The 22,020-nt window shown below is 41.4% G+C and overlaps 1 protein-coding gene across 1 annotated transcript in view; it reads right to left on the bottom strand.

Annotated features, from left to right (window-relative positions):
* The window catches only part of LOC311127867 (electrogenic sodium bicarbonate cotransporter 1-like), a 103,486-nt gene extending 81,702 nt beyond the window's left edge, over positions 1-21,784 (bottom strand). The window contains exons 1-2 of the mRNA XM_084159764.1: positions 21,375-21,784; positions 2,726-2,799 (exon numbers count right to left, since the gene is read on the bottom strand). Of these exons, the coding sequence (XP_084015890.1) occupies positions 2,726-2,799; positions 21,375-21,394 (94 nt within the window). The 5' untranslated portion in view covers positions 21,395-21,784. The remainder of the gene's footprint in view (positions 1-2,725; positions 2,800-21,374) is intronic.
* Between the last annotated feature and the right edge of the window lie 236 nt (positions 21,785-22,020).

Below are 22,020 nucleotides of genomic sequence, written 5' to 3'. Positions count from 1 at the left end.
CGTCAAAAATCTCTTCCCAACTATTTTGCAATCTATATGGGATGGCTGTCAATCCTTTGGTCCTTAAATTAAACTGGTATACTTTGTTATTTATCATAGTTTTCTTTAACCAATTATGTTCTTTAATGCAAGGCCGACAGACAAGTTCCTTACATTTTCCCCCTTCCACTTTCCTCTTCCATGTTTGCGGTAATGCTGCAATTATTTGGTTGTAATTTTGGGTAGAGCAGACATTTCCATATGTTTTTGTTAGCTGCATGTGCGACATAACTCCACCAGTCCTACCGATGATATAATTTACGAAGATTATAAATGTTTTTTTTTATCAATTAGTATATTTGAGTTTAACCACAATATTTGTTGCATTATTTGTTCTGTCGTTTCTGGAGGATTCAATTGAAATTGCAACCAACTTTCTATGGCTTGTTTTAGAAATAGTGATATTTGGGAGATGATTTCCTTTTCAAGTAACTGAAAGTGTGAGGTTGTAATCTGAATAAAGGGAAAAAGGCCATTCTTGAACACTGGGTGAGACAATCTTACTAATTTGCTAGAGAACCAGTTCGGATTTAAGTATAACTTTTGTATGGCTGAAGCTTTTAGTGATAGGTCTAATGCTTTAATATTTAATCATTTCTGTCCTCCGAATTCATATTCATTATATAAATTGGCCCGTTTAATTTTGTCTGGCTTGCCGTTCCAAATCAAATTGAATATTTTTTTCTCATTTAATTTAAAAAACTGTTCGCTAGGCGTAGGCAAGACCATAACCAAATAGGTAAACTGGGATAATACTAAAGAGTTAATCAAGATGATTTTTCCACAAATTGACAGGAATTTACCTTTCCATGGTAGCAAGATCTTATCTATTTTTGCTAACTTTCTATTAAAATGTATTGGAGTGAGATCATGTATGTATTCCAATTTTATCCACATCACCATCAGACCATGTATTGGTAAACTACATGGTAATGTAAAATCTTCATTTTTTAGTGATCCAATACGTAATATAGTACATTTATCATAATTTGGTTTTAATCCAGAGCGGTTAGAAAATGTATCTAGATCCTCTATGAGGCTGTGGAGGGATTCAAGTTGTGGATTTAAAAGAAAACATGAATCATCAGCGTACAATGACACCTTTGCTTTTAAGCCCTGGATTTCTAATCCTTTGATATTATTGTTGGATCTGATTTTAATAGCTAACATCTCGATGGTCATAATAAATTAGATGGGTGGTGTTGAATGGAGTTGAAGGATGGGACTAATAACAACAACTAATAACAAGATAACTAATAATGTAAGCATACTGTGTCCATAATAAGTATATAGGTTGTAGGTTGGGAGCTTTTGTGAAAGAGCACAGTTAGAAAGATATGGCATATAGAAGCAAACCGGATGGACATCATGAAAATGATCGGAGAGGTTGAGAGTAGAAGAAGTTCAGGAGAAAAAACAAAAAATATATAATTATTGTAAAATTGAATGTGTCCTTAAAATGTATATAGTAAGTATAAGCTGGAAGTAGAGGCCTAAGCATTGTTGTTCACTAGTTTACTCCAATTAGGGAAAGGGTGGTGGGGTTGGAAAGTAATAAAGGGGAATATATATTTTTTTTAAAGGATATGCATGTATGTATGTATGTATGTATGTATGTATGTATATATGTATGTATGTATATATCTATATATAAAAACATGGGGGATTGGAAGTGATGCAGACAATTACATTGATGGAAGTTACAATCAATCTGCAATATTAAGCTGATCTACCCCCTAAAAAAAAAAAATAACCGTCTGATTAGAATGAATAATGTCCGACAATACCTTTTTAATTCTATGAGCTATACATTTTGCTAGAATTTTTTGCATCACAACACTGAAGTGTAAGGGGCCTCCAATTTTTTTAATGGACTGGATCTTTGTATTTTCCACTTGTATCCTGTTTCAGTAATAATGAAATCAGACCTTCTTGAGTGTCTGATAATCTACCATTTACATAGGAGTGGTTAAAACATGCTAATAACGGTCATCTGAGTATATCAAAAAAGGTTTGGTATACCTATGCAAAATAAAGTGTTTGTGTGTCACTGCAGGGGGATTAAATTAGTAGACATCTTCACATGGGGAGCAGGCATTTACATCACTTGATAAACCTGTGGTTATGTGCTCCACATCTTTATCTTCAATATTAATCCCTCCTATACTTCACCCTGAAATTAGAGAGAGACCTAGAGAGAGAGAGAGTATTATTGCCTTCAGCAAATCAGATCGCTCCTCCCCGCCTACAGGCAGAAACTTAAGCAGGAAGCACCTGTGGAACGGACTTTTCAATGTTGATCTGACCAATCGGAATCTCTGCTTTAAGATTGTTTTGATCACGTGAATTGGGAAATGTTCCGGGTCGCCTCTGGGAATAGTATTGACGGATACACTGACTCTGTGACTGGATTCATCAAGAAGTGCATAGAGGATGTTGTTCCTACTGTGACGATTAGTGGCCGGGGGCCCTAAGTGACCGCTTATGTCGCTTATGCCTGGAGCCGGCCCTGGAGTGAGGTGGCAAAACATCAAGGGATGGAAGAGGACAGAGAGGAGAAAGAAAATAGGTTGACTCCATGGAGTTGGTGGTTGAGAGAAATGAGAGAAGGAGACATGATTGAATAACATTGTTAGCCAACCGTACAGCAGCCATCAAGGATGTCACAGAGGCTCAGTGCTCTTACCTTCCACCTCCTCCTCATCACAGACATGCTTGACGAAGCATGCCCCTCTGTCCAGCACTGCCTCATCCTCCACCCTGCAGGAAAAACAGGAACACTGTGAGAACAGGGAAATAGACCTAGTACACTGTGAGAACAGGGGAATAGACCTAGAACACTAGTAGAACAGGGGAATAGACCTAGAACACTAGTAGAACAGGGGAATAGACCTAGTACACTAGTAGAACATGGGAATATACCTCGTACACTAGTAGAACAGGGAAAAATACCTAGAACACTAGTAAAACAGGGGAATATACCTAGAACAGTAGTAGAACAGGGGAATATACCTAGAACACTAGTAGAACAGCGGAATATACCTAGAACAGTAGTAGAACAGGGTCATTTCCTAGAACACTAGTAGAACAAGGGAAAATACCTAGAACACTAGTAGAACAGGGTCATATACCTAGAACACTAGTAGAACAAGGGTATATACCTAGAACATAAGTAAAACAGGGGAATAAACCACTGGCAACATTATTGTTTCCCAAACCCGTCATCAGGACCCCCAGCAGCCAGTCCACATATTTGTTGAATTCCAACACGAGCGCACCTGATTCAACTAATCAAGGGCTTGCTGATTAGTTGACCCGTTGAATCAGGTGTGCTGGAATAGGTCAGATCTGTGGAAAGGCTGGGTCAGGGTGTCTCGAGGACAGGGTTGGGAAACACTGAGCTACATGATTGGATCAATACAGAGGCTGAAGCAGGCTGAACAGGATGTGTGTCATCACACCAGGGACGCCGTTCAGCCCAAAGCTCCTGTCGTTATGAGGGTGACACACACACACACACACACACACACAGCCTTAGTTCTCCATCTGGCTCACACTTGCTGCGTCTATCTCTCACTCTATCACCTTAGTCCTTATTTGTGGGTCACGTGGGCTTCTTACAATGATCTGCCCTGGCTGTCGGGATTAGCCTAACTTTACTTAGGAGCGGAACCTTCTCTGAGCACACAAACACACACCCACATACACACGCACACACACATGGGAAGCCTCTCTACTACAGATACCTGCACTAAGAGACTAGTTTCTAGATCAAGGGCACCGTGTTTATTTTGATCTGTTATGAGCCCTGTTGAGAAAAGTATAGCATGCACACCAACTACCACCTACCGTCTACCACCTACCACCTACCGTCTATCGTGTATCCAGACGCATGCAGAGAAAATAAGAACATGAACAGATTGATTATCAAGCGAAGGTTATAAAACACTCATCAACAGGAGAGGGCAGATTATCCTGCTACTACAACATAACAAGATCAATTCAGTTTTTATTATTCACTCATTCACTCTTTATTGCCCATCCTTTTCATCGGAAGGCACGGAACCTGACTTAATAGAACGTAATCGAACAAGGTCTATGTTCTTGGATAGTAACTCTGTAGGTCTCAGGAAACACAATGCAACTCCACTGCATTGGTCAGATACTCTTTCACGTTCCCATGACTGACCAAACACAACATGATGTCTATGAGAGCGTGTGTGGCACGGCTTATACCTGCCCGATGTGCCGGGCTGTAAATTAATTATTTACAGGATTTCTTCAGGGCAGGATTTCTACACACTCGTTACACAGTGTTGCACCATTAAAAGCATGTCCTGCAGGTATTTATCTGTGTCCATGGTAATATGTTCCTATTTGTGCATTCTGATATGTAGGCCTACTTGTGTATTTTGCCTAAAGCCATACGCCTGACAATGATAATACACCTGCTTCAAACCTGCCAGTCATAACGGAGTGAACAAAAGAGTCTGTGCCAAAAGCCTGCTGCAGGACAGATAAGTTCCTGGTGTATAAGGAAGCTCAGAGCTCATGTTCAGTTCCCTGTCCAAGTGTTGAATCACTTTGTGGGGCTACATGGCCTACAGCTCTCCTCATCCCTCAGCCAGCTGGCTCTTCCTGGAGCAGGGAGGCCTATAGGAACGTGGCTCCTCCAGTCCAGCAAAGATCAGCTAGCCCATAGCAGACGTTAGTTTCAAGACCAGATGTTTAGACCCCATGGAGAGCCAGTCTCCGTCAGAACCAACAGCAAAGCACAGAGAGAGGAGCAAGAAGAAGAAAGAGTCAAAAACTCCCACCTGTGTTCTTAACCCATAGGCTTAGGTTAAACCAGAACATAAAGACAGTTTGCTCATTTTTCATCTTTCTACCCCCTTTCTATTTTCTCTCTCTCCATCTTGTTGTTCCCCTTCATCTCTAGCCCCCCCACCCCACATTAACAAACAGATTAGACATTTAGTCAGTGGTTCCAGCCTTGTGAAACAGTGATGAGTAATGGGCTCCCGAGTGGCGCAGCGGTCTAAGGCACTGCATCTCAGTGCTTGAGGCGTCACTACAGACCCCTGGTTTGATTCCAGGCTTTAACTTAGTCTTATCAGTCCAGTCTTTTTTTTGCAGATAAAAGTTGTGGTATTTAATATTAAACTTCCAATGTCCACCAGGAATATCCAGTTTGTTCCTTAATTCGAGTACCTTGGACAGCAAGGTAGGTTAGGGAATATTTACTTTCTCCTTTTACACTGCCCCACCCCGGGCCAGAATAACGCTGCTACACAGTTTGAGGGGGGTTGCCTCTTGTTACAAAAACCACTAAATAAGCAAAGACAGGAAGGATACAACTTGTTCCTGAGACAGATAGCACCAACTAGCATCTCATCTTCATTTCCCCAGCGGAGGGACAGCCTTATCACTCCATTATCTGGCCTTGAGATATGATTGGGGCCAGAGCATAACCATAACATTGAAGCAAAGCCCCAACATCAAACACACAGGGGAGAGGAGTAGCCTGTGGGCCTGGCATTGTGCAATCCTGCCAAGCGCTGCCAAAGCTTGCACTCTGGCTCTCCTTTGGTTTTTCAGTCTTAAAGGAAAGAATGGAGGAACAGTTGAGTTTCAATAGAGTTGTGTGTTGAGCAGCATCAAAGCAGCCTTGAGTTTCATTGTGTTTCTTTGTGAGGTATAGTAGGGAGTGAAATGGAGGGGTTGTACTGTACTCCATCTTCATCTCCCACCATTCTCCTTGTCCTGTTTTTTCTTCTTCAGTCTCTCCAGGACAGTATGTGCCTTCCTGGTAAGAACAGTTACAGAGCGTCATCTCGGTCACACAGAGAGCAGGCCATGGCTTCAGTCAGTCCCTCCAGGTTTTTACATGCCTTCCAGGCGAACAGCTATAGAGAATCATCTTATAGTTGTCAGAGAGGCAGCTATAGCTTCAGTCAGTCATCCAGCCAGCCAGCCAGCCAGCCAGTCATTCATTCATTCATTCATTCAACCAGTCAGTCTCTCAAGAGTCCCTGAGGTGTCATTGGTGATGTGACGAAGGCAGCTCTTCCTCTGAGGCTCTGGGGCTCCGTTTAAGGACTTAGGGAAATGTCTGTTCGGACAGCTGCAGGCGCAGAGGGAGAGTGAGAGGGCCTTGGAATGTACAGGGTCAGGGGTCATTCCTATTCACATTAACTAAAAGGATGAGGAAGATCTGGTTGGTGGTTTGAGAGAGTTTCTGAGAACCCCTCTCTGAGTCTCAGAAAACCACATTTCAACATTTGTAAGTTGTATGTTAATCAAGCAGTAATGGTCCAAGAGTGAATTAAGTTATAGCGGCTTACTTCCATCCTTTTATAAAGCTTAAAAGGATTCCCTCAGAGGAAGTTGCTGCCACTATTTCTACTTAATTCCCTGTCCTAGAGAGGAAATGCACGTTTAGGTTCCACCTACAAAGAATGACAAAGGCTACATATACATATTCACAAATTGGGTGTGGGAATTTCCACGTGGAGTTGTTAAACATCAACAAATGGGACACCGACTGCTGTCAGTGTAGCTAGCTAGCATGCTAATCTTATCTGTTGTTGTATTTTACTACACTGTATTCAAAAGGTTAGCCAGCTGGCTCTATGGCTGGTTCTGGATTTGTCATAAGTATTGATTTAGTGAAAACTTTGCCACAGATGGGTCCCGTGTAGCTCAGTTGGTAGAGCATGGCGTTTGCAACGCCAGGGTTGTGGGTTCGATTCCCACAGGGGGCCAGTATGAAAAAGTATGAAAATGTATGTACTCATTAACTGTAAGTCGCTCTGGATAAGAGCGTCTGCTAAATGACTAAAATGGAAATCACTGGCCTATCTTTGACTTCACCATTATTGTTATCTACAAGTTTTGGCATCTTTCATAAATTGCAGCCGCGAATCTACCATAGAAATAGTTAGAAAGAATAGGATGAAGCACCGGTAATATGGACAACTATTGAAAGATAGCTGATATGCATTTTTCTACATTGTACATCATCTTGGGGCGACAGAGGGAGCTGGTTTGCAAAATGCTATCATATCACACAATTATACCAGTTATTAAAAACAAATATATGACTATTTCATACAGACTAGCTAAACAATAAATGAAAATTGAATAATTATCCAATGGATTATGATACTTTTCTGGTTTTAAAAAAGTGGAGGTGCAAAAGTTTGCACCCCCTATTTTAATTAGCTCCATGGCTTAGGCAGCCAAGTGGACACAAGGCTGCTTGGCTCATCTCAGTCGTGAAGAGGAATAACTTTGCAGCCGTTTCTGATTGATAAACAATGCCATGCTGGTGGGTGGAAACATTAAAATAAAACCCAGCCCTGAAACTAAACCTAGGCTGAAAATAATTTGTATGTCATATCATAGGAAAATACACCACATTGACATGGATTTGAACTAAGTGGGCAGTTCGGATGTCACTTCAAGCCCAAATATATCATTATTTGACTAAACTATGACTTTTTTTAAACCATTTTAGAATAAGGCTGTAACGTAACAAAATATGGAAAGAGGGAAGGGGTCTGAATACTTTTCGAATGCACTTCAAAAAAGGCACACGTAGCCTACATATCAATACATGCACAAACTATCTAGGTCAAATAGGGGAGAGGCGTTGTGCCGTGAGGTGTTGCTTTATCTGTTTTTTTAAACCAGGTTTGCTGTTCATTTGAGCAATATGAGATGGAGGGGAGTTCCATGCAATAATGTCTCTATTTAATACTGTACGCTTTCTTGAATTTGTTCTGGATTTGGGCACTGTGAAAAGACCCCTGGTGGCATGTTTGGTGGGGTAAGTGTGTGTGTCAGAGATGTGTGTAAGTTGACTATGCAAACAATTTGGAATTTTCAACACATTAATGTTTCTTTTAAAAGAAGAAGTGATGCAGTCAGTCTCTCCTCAACTCTTAGACAAGAGAGACTGGCATGCATAGTATTTATATTAGCCCTCTGATTACAATGAAAAGAAAGATGTGCTGCTCTGTTCTGGGCCAGCTGCAGAGTAACTAGGTCTTACTTTGCAGCACTCGACTGGACAATAATTAAGATAAGACAAAACTAGAGCCTGCTGGACTTGCTTTTTGGAGTGTGGTGTCAAAAAAGCAGAGCAACTCTTTATTACGGACAGACCATCTTTACAACCATTGAATCTGTTTTGACCATGACAGTTTACAATCTAAGGTAACACCAAGTAATTTAGTCTCCTCAACTTGTTCAAAAGCCACACCATTCATTACCAGATTCAGCTGAGGTCTAGAACTTCGGGAATTATTTGTACCAAATATGATCCTCTAGACAGGGACAAAATCTTTAGCGGATCCAGTCATGTAGCATTTACTGTACATAGCCTTCTCAAGTAGAATTTAGTGTACCATTCCCCATGATAGTCTTCTTCTGCTGCACGCAGAGGGTGTGAAGGGGTGAGGCCACGGGGGGGGGAGAGGTTGCAGCCGGGTCAAGTAACAGAGTGATAGGTCCTTCATTCTAGCCTTGCCACAAGAGGGGGGAGAAGGAGGGGGGCGGAGAAAGAGAGAGAGAGCGAGAAGAGTCATGTTACAGGGGCCACATATACCCTCAGGACAGGAGCCAGATAATCAGCCTGCGATGAGGTTTCTAACAGGGTGGGCCTTATGGGGAACACACTGCACAGGGATGGAGGTACACACACACCAAGGGGTGCAGGGCTAGACGTACAGTATACCCACACCAGTGGTGGACAAGAGATGTGGGGTGTTCAGCATTCCCACCTCGGGAGAAACAAGACCTTTTCCCCCTTTATCCTCACCCGGGACGAGGACATATTTTTTGTAAAGCCGCCACATGGGTTGACTCGCACCTTTTCTGACACGCATATATTCTATACTATATACAGTCAGCTCTAAAATTACTGGCACCCTTGATAAAGATTAGCAGAAAATACTGTATAAAATAAATAATATAAATACTGAGCTATATTGAATGCTCAATTTTGGGGGGTAATTGTTATTTTACATTAATACAATTGCTCAGAGAAAGAGATTTTGTTTAACAAGTAATAAAAAAAATTATCAGAAAGATATGTCAAAATTATTGCCACCCCTGTTTTCAATACTCTGGCACCCTCCCCTTGCGAGGTTAATGGCACTGAGCCTTTTCTAAAATGTTTTATGAGATTGGAGAACACATTGGGAGGGATCTTAGACCATTCCTCCATACAGAATCTTTCCAGATCCTTGATATCCTTCGGTCTGTGGTTATGGACTGCCCTCTTCAATTCAAACCACAGGTTTTCAATAGGGTTCAAGTCCAGAGACTGGCCATTGTAACATTTAGATTTTGTGGTCAATTAACCATTTATTTCTGGAGTTTGATGTGTGCTTGGGTTTAGTGTCTTGCTGGAAGATCAACTTGCGGCCAAGTTGCAGCCTCCTGGCAGAGGCAACCAGGTTTTTGGCTAAAATGTCCTGGTAGTACCACTGGTGTGCGTGGCCAAAGAGCTCTATTTCCATGTCACCTGACCGTATCATTGGTTCCAATCCAAGGGATTAGCAAACCCCAGGCGTTTACATTTGATGAATGCTCTCAATAAAGGCTTTTTCTGGAAACCCTTCCAAACAGCCTATTGACATGGAGGTGATGTCTGATTGTAGATGTGGGAAGTTGGTTACCCGAAGATGCGACCAAGTTCTGGAATTCTCTAACTTTGGCCCTTGGATATTTCTTTGCCTCCTAAACCATCGTCCTCACTGTTTGTGGGGACCAGATACCAGGCAAGTTTACCACTGTTCCAGTGGTTTTAAACGTCTTAATTGTTGCCTTAATAGTGGTAAGTGGTGAAATAATTTCTTTAGCTATTTTTTCGTTATCCATTGCCTGTTTTATGAAGGTCAACAACCATGTCTCTTTTAGTTTGTGAGTTCTTCGCATTTTCCCATGGTGATGGATGACAAAGGGATTTACATTCGTTTTACCTGATTTTTATACTCCAGTGAATACGATATTATTTATAAGAATATTAAGGGGTGCCAATAATTTTGACACCTATCTTTTTGAGAAATGGTTTTATTACTTGTAAAAAAAATATATATCTGAGCAATTATAATAGTTGAAAATAATATAATTTTCTAAAATGTTTGAGCATACAATCTAGCTTAGTATTTGTAGGATTTATTTTATACAGTCTTTTTTGCTCATCTTTATCAAGGGTGGCAACAATTTTGGAGTTGACTGGATCTCTATACCAGTGACATGTGTTGTTGTGTTACAGCCTGAATTTTAAATAGATTAAATTGAGATTGTGTCACTGGCCTACACACAATAACTCCACTTTGACATTATGGGGTGCATTTTTCAAAATGTTTACAAATTAATAAAAATGAAAAGCTGAATGTCTTGTGTCAATAAGTACTCAACCCCTTTGTTATGGCAAGCCTAAATAATTTCAGGAGTAACAAATCACATTATAAGTTGCATGGACTCAACCGTGTGCAATAGTGTTTAACATGATTATTTTAATGACTACCTCATCTCTGTAACCCACACATACATTTATCTGTATGGTCCCTCAGTCAAGCAGTGAATTTCAAACACAGATTCAACCACAAAGACCAGAGTTTTTCCAATGCCTTGCAAAGAAGGGCACCTATTGGTAGATGGATTTTTAAAAAGCAGACATTGAATATCCCTTTGAGCTGGGAGTTACAATTACACTTTGGATGGTGTATTAATACACCCAGTCAATACAAAGATACAGGCGTCCTTCCTAACTCAGTTGCTGAAGAGGAAGGAAACCGCTCAGGGATTTCACCATGAGGCCAATGGTGACTTTAAAACAGTTAGAGTTGAATGGCTGTGACAGGAGAAAACCGAGGATGGATCAACAACATTGTAGTTACTCCACAATACTAACCTAAATGACAGAGTGAAAAGAAGGAAGCCTGTACAGAATAAAAATATTCCAAAACATGCATCCTGTTTGCAATAAGGCACTAAAGTAAAACTGCAAAAAATGTGGCAAAGAAATGAACTTTAAGTGTTATGTTTGGCGCAAATCCAACACAACACATCACAGAGTACCACTATTCATATTTTCAAGCATGGTGGTGGCTGCATCATGTTATGGGCTTGCTTGTCATTGGCAAGGACTTATTTTGGGACAAAAATAAACTGAATAAAGCTAAGCACAGGCAAAATCCTAGAAGGAAAACGTGGTTCAGTCTGCTTTCCAACATACACTGGGAGACAAATTCACCTTTCAGCAGGACAATAACCTTAAACAGTTGCTTACCAAGACGACATTGAATGTTCCTGAGTGACCTAGTCACAGTTTTGACTTAAATCGGCTTGAAAATCTATGGCAAGACTTGAAAATGGCTGTCTAGCAATGATCAACAACCAACTTGACAGAGCTTGAAGAATTTTAAAAAGAATAACGTGAAAATAATATTGTACAATCCAAGTGTGCAAAGCTCTTAAACTTAACCAGAAAGATACAGAGCTGTAATCGCTGCCTAAGGTGATTCTAACATTGACTCAGGGGTGTGAATGAGATATTTCTGGTTTTCACTTTCAATATATTTGCTAAAATTTCTAAAAACATGTTTTCACTGTCATTATGGTGTATTGTGTATATGGGTGAGAAAATACATAAATGTAATCCATTTGAATTCATGCTGTAACAACAAAATGTGGAATAAGTCAAGGGGTATGAACACTTTCTGAAGGCACTGTATGTACACAGCAGTGAGCATTAGGTTAAAACGGGGGCATTTGGCCTTTGTGCCAGGTGTAAGTAAGGTCAGCACACTATGTTTTGGCTTATCTGTCTAGGACTGGCTTCCTTCCATACAGAGGTATTGCATCTCACTCACCTCACTATTGGGAGATTGTGTCTTCCTAAGATCCAATGTGTTTAAGGGGATCAGCTTGAGCAAGGCAAGAGGAGCCGAATAGCTCATCTTGATAACAACAAACTGAATAGCTATTTGGGATGCATTGTGATTTAGAGACTAGTGATTCTGCATATTCCGACTTGACTACTATGCAGCTCAGCCAGATCACCCGTGATACAAGTCAGTATTCGACGTCCATCCATGTCTGATGACGTTGGGAGATGATGTGGAAAACGGCCACTAGGGGCAACAGTGAGCACTGTTACCTTCAAGTAGGTTTCGGTTGTTTTTGATATTTTGGGTTTAAGCCTTTCCCAAACGTTAACCCTTACCTTAGGCATTAACTCAGAATGGTTAACCTTAAATTTGAAGTTAATGCCAAAACTTAATCTTAAAACACCATTTAAAGTTTAGAACAACTACGCAATTTGACATTTGAGAAACATGGATGAAGGTCTAATTCTGACGTGACACTGTGAGAGCTAGTTGTGCAGCTAGCCAATCACAAACACACACTATATCTCTTCCTGAGTCTGTTTGTATGAGACTAGTTGATTAACCTGTGATAAACCAGGAGGGCAAGACCTCTCCACCCAGGACTTACTTGACCACAGAGTGTCAAAGTACTATCTTATCGACTACCTACAGACCTCTTGCTGACAATACCTCTCACGATATACAGTGCCTTCGGAAAGTATTCAGACCCCTTGACATTTTTCCAAATGTTGTTAGGTTACAGCCTTATTCTAAAATTGATTAAATAGTTTTTTCCCCTCATCAATCTACACACAATACCCCATAATGACAAAGCAAAAAATGGTTTTTAGAAATGTTTGCAAATGTATAAAAACTCAAACAGAAATATCACATTTATATAAGTATAAGACCCTTTATTCAGTACTTTGTTGAAGCACCTTTGGCAGCGATTACAGCCTTGAGTCTTCTTGGGTATGACGCTACAAGCTTGGCACACCTGTATTTGGGGAGTTTCTCATATTCTTCTATGCAGATCCTCTCAACCTCTGTCAGGTTGGATGGGGAGCGTTGCTGCACAGCTATTTTCAGGTCTCTCCAGAGATGTTCGATCGGGTTCAAGTCTGGGCTCTGGCTGGGCCACTCAAGGACATTCAGAGACTTGTCCCGAAGCCACTCCTGCGATGGCTTGGCTGTGTGCTTGGGGTGGTTGTCCTGTTGGAAGGTGAACCTTCGCCCCAGTCTGAGATCCTGAGCTCTCTGGAGCAGATTTTCATCAAGGATCTCTCTGTACTTTGCTCCGTTCATCTTTGCCTCGATCCTGACTAGCCTCACAGTCCCTGCCGCTGAAAAACATCCCCACAGCATGATGCTGCCACCACGCTTCACCATAGGGATGGTGCCAGGTTTCCTCCAGACGTGACGCTTGGCATTCAGGCCAAAGAGTTCAATCTTGGTTTCATCAGACCAGAGAATCTTGTTTCTCATGGTCTGAAAGTCTTTAGGTGCCATTTGGCAAACTCCAAGCGGGCCTTTTACTGAGGAGTGGATTCCGTCTGGCCACTCTACCATACAGGCCTAACTGGTGGAGTGCTGCAGAGAAGGTTCTCCCATCTCCACAGAGGAACTCTAGAGCTCTGTCAGAGTGACCATCGGGTTCTTGGTCACCTCCCTGACCAAGGCCCTTCTCCCCCGATTGCTCAGTTTGGCCGGGCGGCCAGCTCTAGGAAGTGTCTTGGTGGTTCGAAACTTCTTCCATTTAAGAATGGAGGCCACTGTGTTCTTGGGGATCTTCAATGCTGCAGAAATGTTTTGGTACCCTTCCCCAGATCTGTGCCTCGACACAATCCTATCTCGGAGCTCTACGGACAATTCCTTCAACCTCATGGCTTGGTTTTTGCTCTGACATGCACTGTCAACTGTGGGACCTTATATAGACAGGTGTGTGCCTTTCCAAATCATGCCCACTCAATTGAATTTACCACAGGTGGACTCCAATCACGTTGTAGAAACATCTCAAGGATGATCAATGGAAACAGAATGCACCGGAGCTCAATTTCGAGTCTCATAGCAAAGGGTCTGAATACTTATGTAAATAAGGTATTTCTGTTTTTTGTTATTTAAAAATGTGGCTAAAATTTCCAAAAACCTGTTTTTGCTTTGTCATTATGGAGTATTGTGTGTAGATTGCTGAGGAAATTGTTTTATTTAATACATTTTAGAATAAGGCTGTAATGTAACAAAATGTGGAAAAAGTCAAGGGGTCTGAATACTTTCCTAAGTCACTGTAGGTGACATCTCTCCCGGGCTAGCCCAGATTAGCATGTCAGTGCATGAGGATGTGGGATCAGCAGGCCAAGGCTATAGGATCAGGATCATCCCTGGACCCAGCCTCCTTACAGCGTGACTCACTCAATCCCACCACACTGTCCCTGGTAAGGTCCTTCACCCTGAAGAACGTTTTTAAGCCTCACGCTGGGGGTTTATGTCTTAATACAGTGTTGACATAGAGCTAGTTACAAGGCTAGTGACAGAGCGCTAGCAACAGAGATAGCGACAGAGAGCTAGCTTCTCAGGGATAGCCACACATTTGTGTCCTTTGGAGGGTATGCTTGGTCTGGGCGACAATGGTTATGTTTCAACTAGATAACACAGCCACAAATGTTTAATAAGTTACCGTAAAACTTGAATTAATAGCCTGGGCGTTCATTTGCTTAAAATCACTGAACACAACAGGCGCTTATTAGAGACAGGATTCTACTTGAGCCAGGCGTCTATTTCCTTAATGCACATGGCTTTTCTCATTTGCATAGTTAATGGTTTAATTCCAGCATTCACTTCCAGCATTTGTATAAATGTCTTCATTTCCTGCACTAATTGTGTTATGTTTATTTTGTCTTACTATGTCTCTATATAAAAAAAATAATAATAATCCTTGACAATAATTATTCTCCTCTTTGACTGTGTATTGTTGTCAGTTCTTACTTTCGCCACTAGATGGCGACCGGACGTTTTCTGGGGGTCTGTACTCCCGAAGTTGTTCACTGTTTTTGTGCTTGCCAGTTAGCTAGCAGTTCTGAGCTGTTAGCAGACAATGGCTAGCAGTTCCTTACTGGCAATAAAAACAGACGATTGCCATCATTTCTTCGAGTCATTACATCCCATCTACTCAAATAATGAGTAGATGGGAGAGGCAGGACTTGCAGCGCATCAAAATACTTAAATATAACCAAGTTCTATTTTAGCGCCTGGCTACACAGACACCCATTGACACGCGTGCACGAGCAGTTTGGATATAATTATTGAATAACATATGTGTACATTTATTTTGCAAAACTCGCGCACGCAACGTAGGCAGTCTGGTCAGCATGTTAGTCAAGGCCTACATCAGTGGCTCAGAGGGATGAGCATGTTGAGGACCTTGAGTGCCTGCACCCTGGCTTCCCTAGCTCTCTCACATGTGGTTGCTTTTGCAGTGTGCTTGGAAAACTATATTTGGGTAACTTGCTAACAGCTCTAAAGGATTGTACAAAGACTATCTTTCCTAGTGACTGTGCACTTCCATAACCAAAAATATGGTTTGAAGCTGGTGTACAAAACCGAAAGTAAAAGAACAAAAACTAAATGTAAGGATGGGAAGCATAGAAATAGCGCACATTGAAGCAGTAGATCTATTCTTAGACTTGCTTTCAATGAGAATGACAGATCTATAACTCACATTTCTATGTGAATTTGGTCAGGTCACCCAAAAAGTTTAAGTCTTAAGTCACTTTTGTAATTCCTTCTAACAATACTTTTAAAGGTGTGACGAAAAGAACAAGAGAGGTACAGAAGTGGTCCGATGAAGCGAATGCTAAGATACAGGACTGTTTTGCTAGCACAAACTGTTATATGTTCTGGGATTCATCCGATAACATTGAGGAGTGTACCACATCAGTCACATGCTTCATTAATAAGTGCATAGACGACGTCGTCCCCACAGTGACCGTACGTAAAAACTTCAACCAGAAGCCATGGATTACAGGCAGCATCCGCACTGAGCTAAAGGCTAGAGCTCTGATGCTCGACGGATGTGGCAGGGCTTGCAAACTAACATTGATTACAAAGTGAAACCCAGCCGCGCACTTCCTAGCAACGCGAGCCAACCAGATGAGCTAAATGCTTTCTATTCTCACTTCGAGGCAACCAATACTGAACCATGCATGAGAGCACCAGCTCTTCCGGACAACTGTGTGATCTCACTCTCCGTAGCAGATGTGAGTAAGGCAAGGTTAACATTCGCAAGGCAAGACGGAATACCAGGACACGTACTCAGAGAATGCACTGACCAGCTGGCAAGTGTCCTCACTGACATTTTCAACCTATCGCGGTCTGTAATACCAACTTGTTACAAGCAGCTCCACCATAGTCCCCGTGCCCAAGAATGCCAAGGTAACCTGCCTAAATGACTATCGCACTGTAGCACTTACATCTATAGCCATGAAATGCTTTTTCAAAAAGTCTGGTCATGGCTCACATCATCACTATCTTCCTAGCCCATTACAATTCGCATAACACCCCAACCAATCCACAGATTAAGCTCTCTATTGCACTCCACACTGCCCTCACCCACCTGGACAAAAGGAATACCTATGTGAGAATGTGGTTCATTGACAACAGCTCACCATTCAACACTATAGTCCCCTCCAAGCTCATCACCAAGCTCAGGACCCTGCAACTGGATCATGGGCTTCCTGACGGGTCTACGCCAGGCGGTGAGTGTAGGCAAAAACATATCTACCACGCTGACCATCAACACGGAGGCCCCTCAAGGGTGTGTGCTTAGTCCCCTCCTGTACTCCCTGTTCACCCAGGACGGACTCCAACACCATCATCAAGTTTGCTGAGGTCACAACGATGATTTGACTGATCACCGAGGACAATGAGGCAGCCTTTAGGTAGGAGGTCAAAGACCTGTCAGTGTGGTGCCAGGACAACAACCTGTCCCTCAAAGTCAGTAAGACAAAGGAGCTGATCGTGGACTACAGGAAACGGAGAGACGAGCAAGCCCCCATCCACATCGATTGTGCTGTAGTGGAGTGGGTCGAGGGCTTCAAGTTCCTCGGTGTCCACATCACTAAGGAATTAACATGGTCCACACACACACACCCACACAGTTGTGAAGAGGGCACGATAGCGCCTCTTCCCCCTCAAGGGGCTGAAAAGATTTGGCACGGGCCCTCAGATCCTCAAAAAGTTATACAGCTGCACCATTGAGATCATCCTGACTGGCTGCATCACCGCTTGGTACGACAACTACAAGGCACCTGACCGCAAGGCGCTACAGGGGGTAGTGAGTACTGCCCAGTACATCACTGGAGCCGAGCTCCCTGCCATCCAGGAACTCTATACCAGGCGGTGTTAGAGGAAGGCCCAGAAAATGGTCCAAGATTCCAGCCACCCAAGCCATAGACTGTGCTCTCTGCTACCGCACGACAAGCGGTACCGGAACACCAAGTCTGGAACTAACAGGACCCTGAACAGCTTCTACCCCCAAGACATAAGACTGCAAAACAATACTGCTAAATAGCTAATCAAATGAAAACCCGGACTAGCTGCATTGACCTTTACTTGCACTAACTCTCTTGCATCGACTATTCACACACACTGAACTCTACCCACACACTCACACCAACACAACATGCGCACACATGCATACTGATGCCAAACAAACACTTTCACACTCACCACATATGCTGCTGCTACTGTCTATTTCCTATCATTTTGCCTAGTCACTTTACCCCTACCTACAGTGCCTTCAGAAAGTACTCACACCCCTTGACTTTTTCCACATTTTGTTGTGTTACAGCCAGAATTTAAAATGGAGATTTTGTGTCACTGGCCTACACACAATACCCCATAATGTCAAAGTGGAATTAAGTTGAGATTTTTTTAATAAATGAAAAGCTGAAATGTCTTGAGTCAATAAGTATTCAACCCCTTTGTTATAACAAGCCTAAATAAGTTCAGGAGTAAAAATTTGCTTAACGTCAATTACAAAAAAATTTGCTTAACAAGTCACATAATAAGTTGCATGGACTCCCTCTGAGTGCAATAATAGTGTTTACATAATTTTTGAATAACTACCTCATCGCTGTACCCCACACATAGAGATAATTGTAAGGTCCCTCAATCGAGCAGTGAATTTCAAACACAGATTCAACCACAAAGACCAGGGAGGTTTTCCAATGCCTCGCAAAGAAGGGCATTTATTGGTAGATTGGTCAAAATAAAAAAAGCAGACGTTGAATATCCCTTTGAGCATGGTGTAGTTATCAATACATCCAGTCAAACGGAATAGAGCTGAGCACAGGCAAAATCCTAGAGAAAAACCTGATTCCGTCTGCTTTCCAACAGACACTGGGAGACAAGTTCACCTTTCAGCAGGACAATAACCTAAAACACAAGGCCAAATATACACTGGAGTTGCTTACCAAGACAACATTGAATGTTCCAGTGGCCTAGTTACTGTTTTTGACTTAAAATCAACTTGAAAATCAATGTTAAGACTTGAAAATGGCTGGCTAGCGATGATCAACAACCAACTTGACAGAGCTTGAAGAATTAAAAAAAGAATAACGTGAATATATTGCACAATCCAAGTGTGCAAAGCTCTTAGAGACTTGCCCAGAAAGACTCACAGCTGTAACCACTGCCAAAGGTAATTCTAACATGTATTGACTCAGGGGTGTGAATAATTATGTAAATGACTTATTTCTGTATTTCATTTTCAATAAATTAGCAAAAATGTCTTGTTTTCATTTTGTTATTATGGGGTGTAGATGGGTGTGTAGATGGATGAGAGAGAAAAATATACACTACCGGTCAAAAGTTTTAGAACACCTACTCATTCAAGGGTTTTTCTTAATTTTCACTATTTTCTACATTGTAGAATAATAGTGAAGACATCAACACCATGAAAGAACACTTATGGAACCATGTAGTACCAAAAAAGTGTTAAACAAATCAAAATATATTTTATATTTGAGATTCTTCAAATAGCCACCCTTTGCCTTGATGACAGCTTTGCACACTCTTGGCATTCTTGGAATGAGTAGCTGCTGTAAAACTTTTGACCGGTAGTGTATATTTAATCAATTTTGAATTCAGGCTGTAACACAACAGAATGTGGAATAAGTCAAAAGGTATGAATACTTTCTGAAGGCACTGTTCATGTCCATAGCTTCCTCAATTACCTCGTACCCCTGCACATTGACTCGGTTTATCTTTACTCTGCAATGTTGGAAAACGACCCTTAAGTAAGCATTTCACTGTTAGTCTACACCTGTTGTTTATGAAGAGCATGTGACAAATACATTTTGATTTAGGTTACAAAATCTAACCCACATAGCACCTAATCAGTCTGAAGCGTCTGTCACTGGTTTCCTGTATCCGCTCTCTAAAGTAGAGACAACAGGAAATAACACACTGATAAATCCAGACAGTAAGTAGATGACATGATGACAGAAAATAACGACTTTCTTGTCAAATATAACCCGATTAGTGAGTTAGTCACTGAGAAAACAAAGAATAAATGAGGAATCATATTTTTTTAGTAAAGGTTCTTAGACAACTTCAGATTAAAGGTGTGCCAAAAGTATTTTACAATGTGTTTCCTTGTCAAACTATGAAGCATTAAATGCACATTGAATGAGTATGGAAATGATTCACAAGGAGATCACAAATGTCAATATATCCAAAGGTTCTCTCTGCTCTCTTTTTCAATGCATGTGACCAGCTGATCTCTTCCCCACCCCCCAGTTTCTGCTTCAGACATATTTACCAGAATAAATTTACAGAATGAATAGATTACATTTAATGTACAAAACAAAAACAGCTAAAAAAAAAAAGTACATTGTCATCTGGAGGATTAGATCGAAGGAGAAAGAGCATGTAGTTTAGAACCCTATAAAACCCTACACAACTTTCCACCAGGGCGCATGTTCCTGAGAAGCAAGCGATGTTGGTTGGCTATACCAAAGATGATCTATTATATTGACAAGATAGTTGAGTGTCTGCTCTAACAATGGAAAGACATGTCCTTAAAGATGGAAGACAGGCGGGAGGAGGCGAGATCATGTGGGACCATTCTAGACAATGAGAGGGCAGATATTCATGTGAACAACGGATAACGCCTATATAAAGTCGTTTTTTTCAAAGTTGCCGAAATGCCACATATCAGTGCATTCGTAACAACCTAAACATTACGAAACTTCTATTAGATCAAAAAAGCCTCAAGTAGCAAATTAGCAATTCCATTTTTTGTTTTACAAATTCGACACTCATTGACCTCCATACAAAAATTCCTCACTTCGTAGTCTTATTTTCATGGACAGATTTTGTTAATCGAAGGTAGCAGGCGTAAAAGAAATGCCTGAAACTAGATCCCCTACATACTGGTCTTGACGACAAGAAAAAAACTTTGGTGAAAGGTTCTCTTCTGCACTGTCCAACCAATCCAGTTAATGTGGAGGAGGAGTTAAGATAAGAGTGTCGCCCTGTCGCCTTGTTAATGTTCAAAAGCGGAAGTGTCACATGCATCTTTCCATTTCCCCTGAAAACCGGAACAACCAGTTGTTGGGGACTCAGCAGAGGCTAGGGCGGAGTAAACGCTCTCGCTTTGCCTCTTCCTCTCTTGCTATACTTTCAACAGTGGCCACACAGCCCGAAGGAGCGTTACAAGATTTGTTGAAGTAGAGTTACCACATGTTTTGTGGTGTTGTCAATATTCAGACATGTATGTATTCATAAATTACTTAAACCTGACGTCTGACGAGCGATAGCACTTGGCTCTAGTGTCTTACTTAGACACGTACAATCTAATTGATTGTGACAGGCTCTCGGAAAAAAAAGATTACCTTGCCCTCTCAAGCCTCAGCCTTGGAGAAGCGGCGGTAACAGGCAGCTTATCCAGACCTAATTTGTGTAAAAGATCTGTTAGCTACTGAGAATTAAGCAATGTAGGGTGCTAAATAGTTAACGTGACTAATTCGCTTTACCACAAAGCACCTTCCTTGAAAGGTTGTAATTGACGCTTTAATAGTTTCTCCCTGCTTTTAAGGTTTCTTAAAAGGTAAACAATGCCATGCCATTAAGATTTTCCATGATGGAACACTTTTGGCGACAAAATAGCTATGCGTAATTACGCGTAGATTCCAGTATAATGGCAATGGTTAGCGTGTGTTGAAATAGGAACTCTATCCAAGTAGCATTACGAACATCTGCTAACGTTACTCAGCAGTAATGTGATAGGCTATTAAATTACCTCACTTCTGACCGGGGCAATATTTGAAGCACAATTTGCCTAGTCCAACAGACACCACAAAAACCACTACATAGGCTAGTGAAAAATTAAGATTCACTTTTGGAAATGGTCACTGTAAAAATAAAAATAAACCACTGGTTCATACTCACTTGTTTTTATCGGTGCTCATTTTGCTGGAGTTTTGTCCAGCTTTTCCTCGGGGATGACTCCAGAAAACTGAAGCCGACGTCCCAATCGCCTTGCTCAATGAAATCAAGAAAGTTGTTGATATTTGTTTCAAAACAATGCGTGCATAAGCTGTTTTACACGAAACTATGTATTAACGTTGATCTCACTCCATTGAGCAACTCTGTCCTGCCTTTGAGAAGAAATAATAATCTCTCAAAGAAAAGTTCTTAAAATGCGTATACAACTATCTGGCAGGAATCAATGCTATTTCATCCGTTCTACAAACTATATAGAAACTGACTTTTTGATTATGTATACCGCGATAGCTTTTATCACACCATTCTAAGTAAATCTTCGAAGTTTCGCGATCGTTGTCGTATTTCGCTGCGCGTGTCTGAAGAAGCTCTCTGAGTGCAGCGTGTCTTTTCCCATTTTTTAAAGTTCCATCCCTCTTTCAACGTCACGCCACAAGTGGGAGGTAGAGGTCAAAAAGTTAGAGATATGGGCTCAACTGGATTTCTAGTTATCATACATCTTTCCAATAATTAATTTGTCAGCAGCACGGTGTACAAAAAAAAAAAGTCAAGGTGAAACTGATGTCTAGGCCTATGTTTACTTTCTAAACAA

Source organism: Coregonus lavaretus (genome assembly GCF_964263955.1).
Source record: "Coregonus lavaretus genome assembly, chromosome: 4".
Classification (NCBI taxonomy): domain Eukaryota; kingdom Metazoa; phylum Chordata; class Actinopteri; order Salmoniformes; family Salmonidae; genus Coregonus; species Coregonus lavaretus.
The sequence above is the reverse complement of the archived record's forward strand: the minus strand, read 5'-3'. Positions and strand labels throughout refer to the sequence as shown.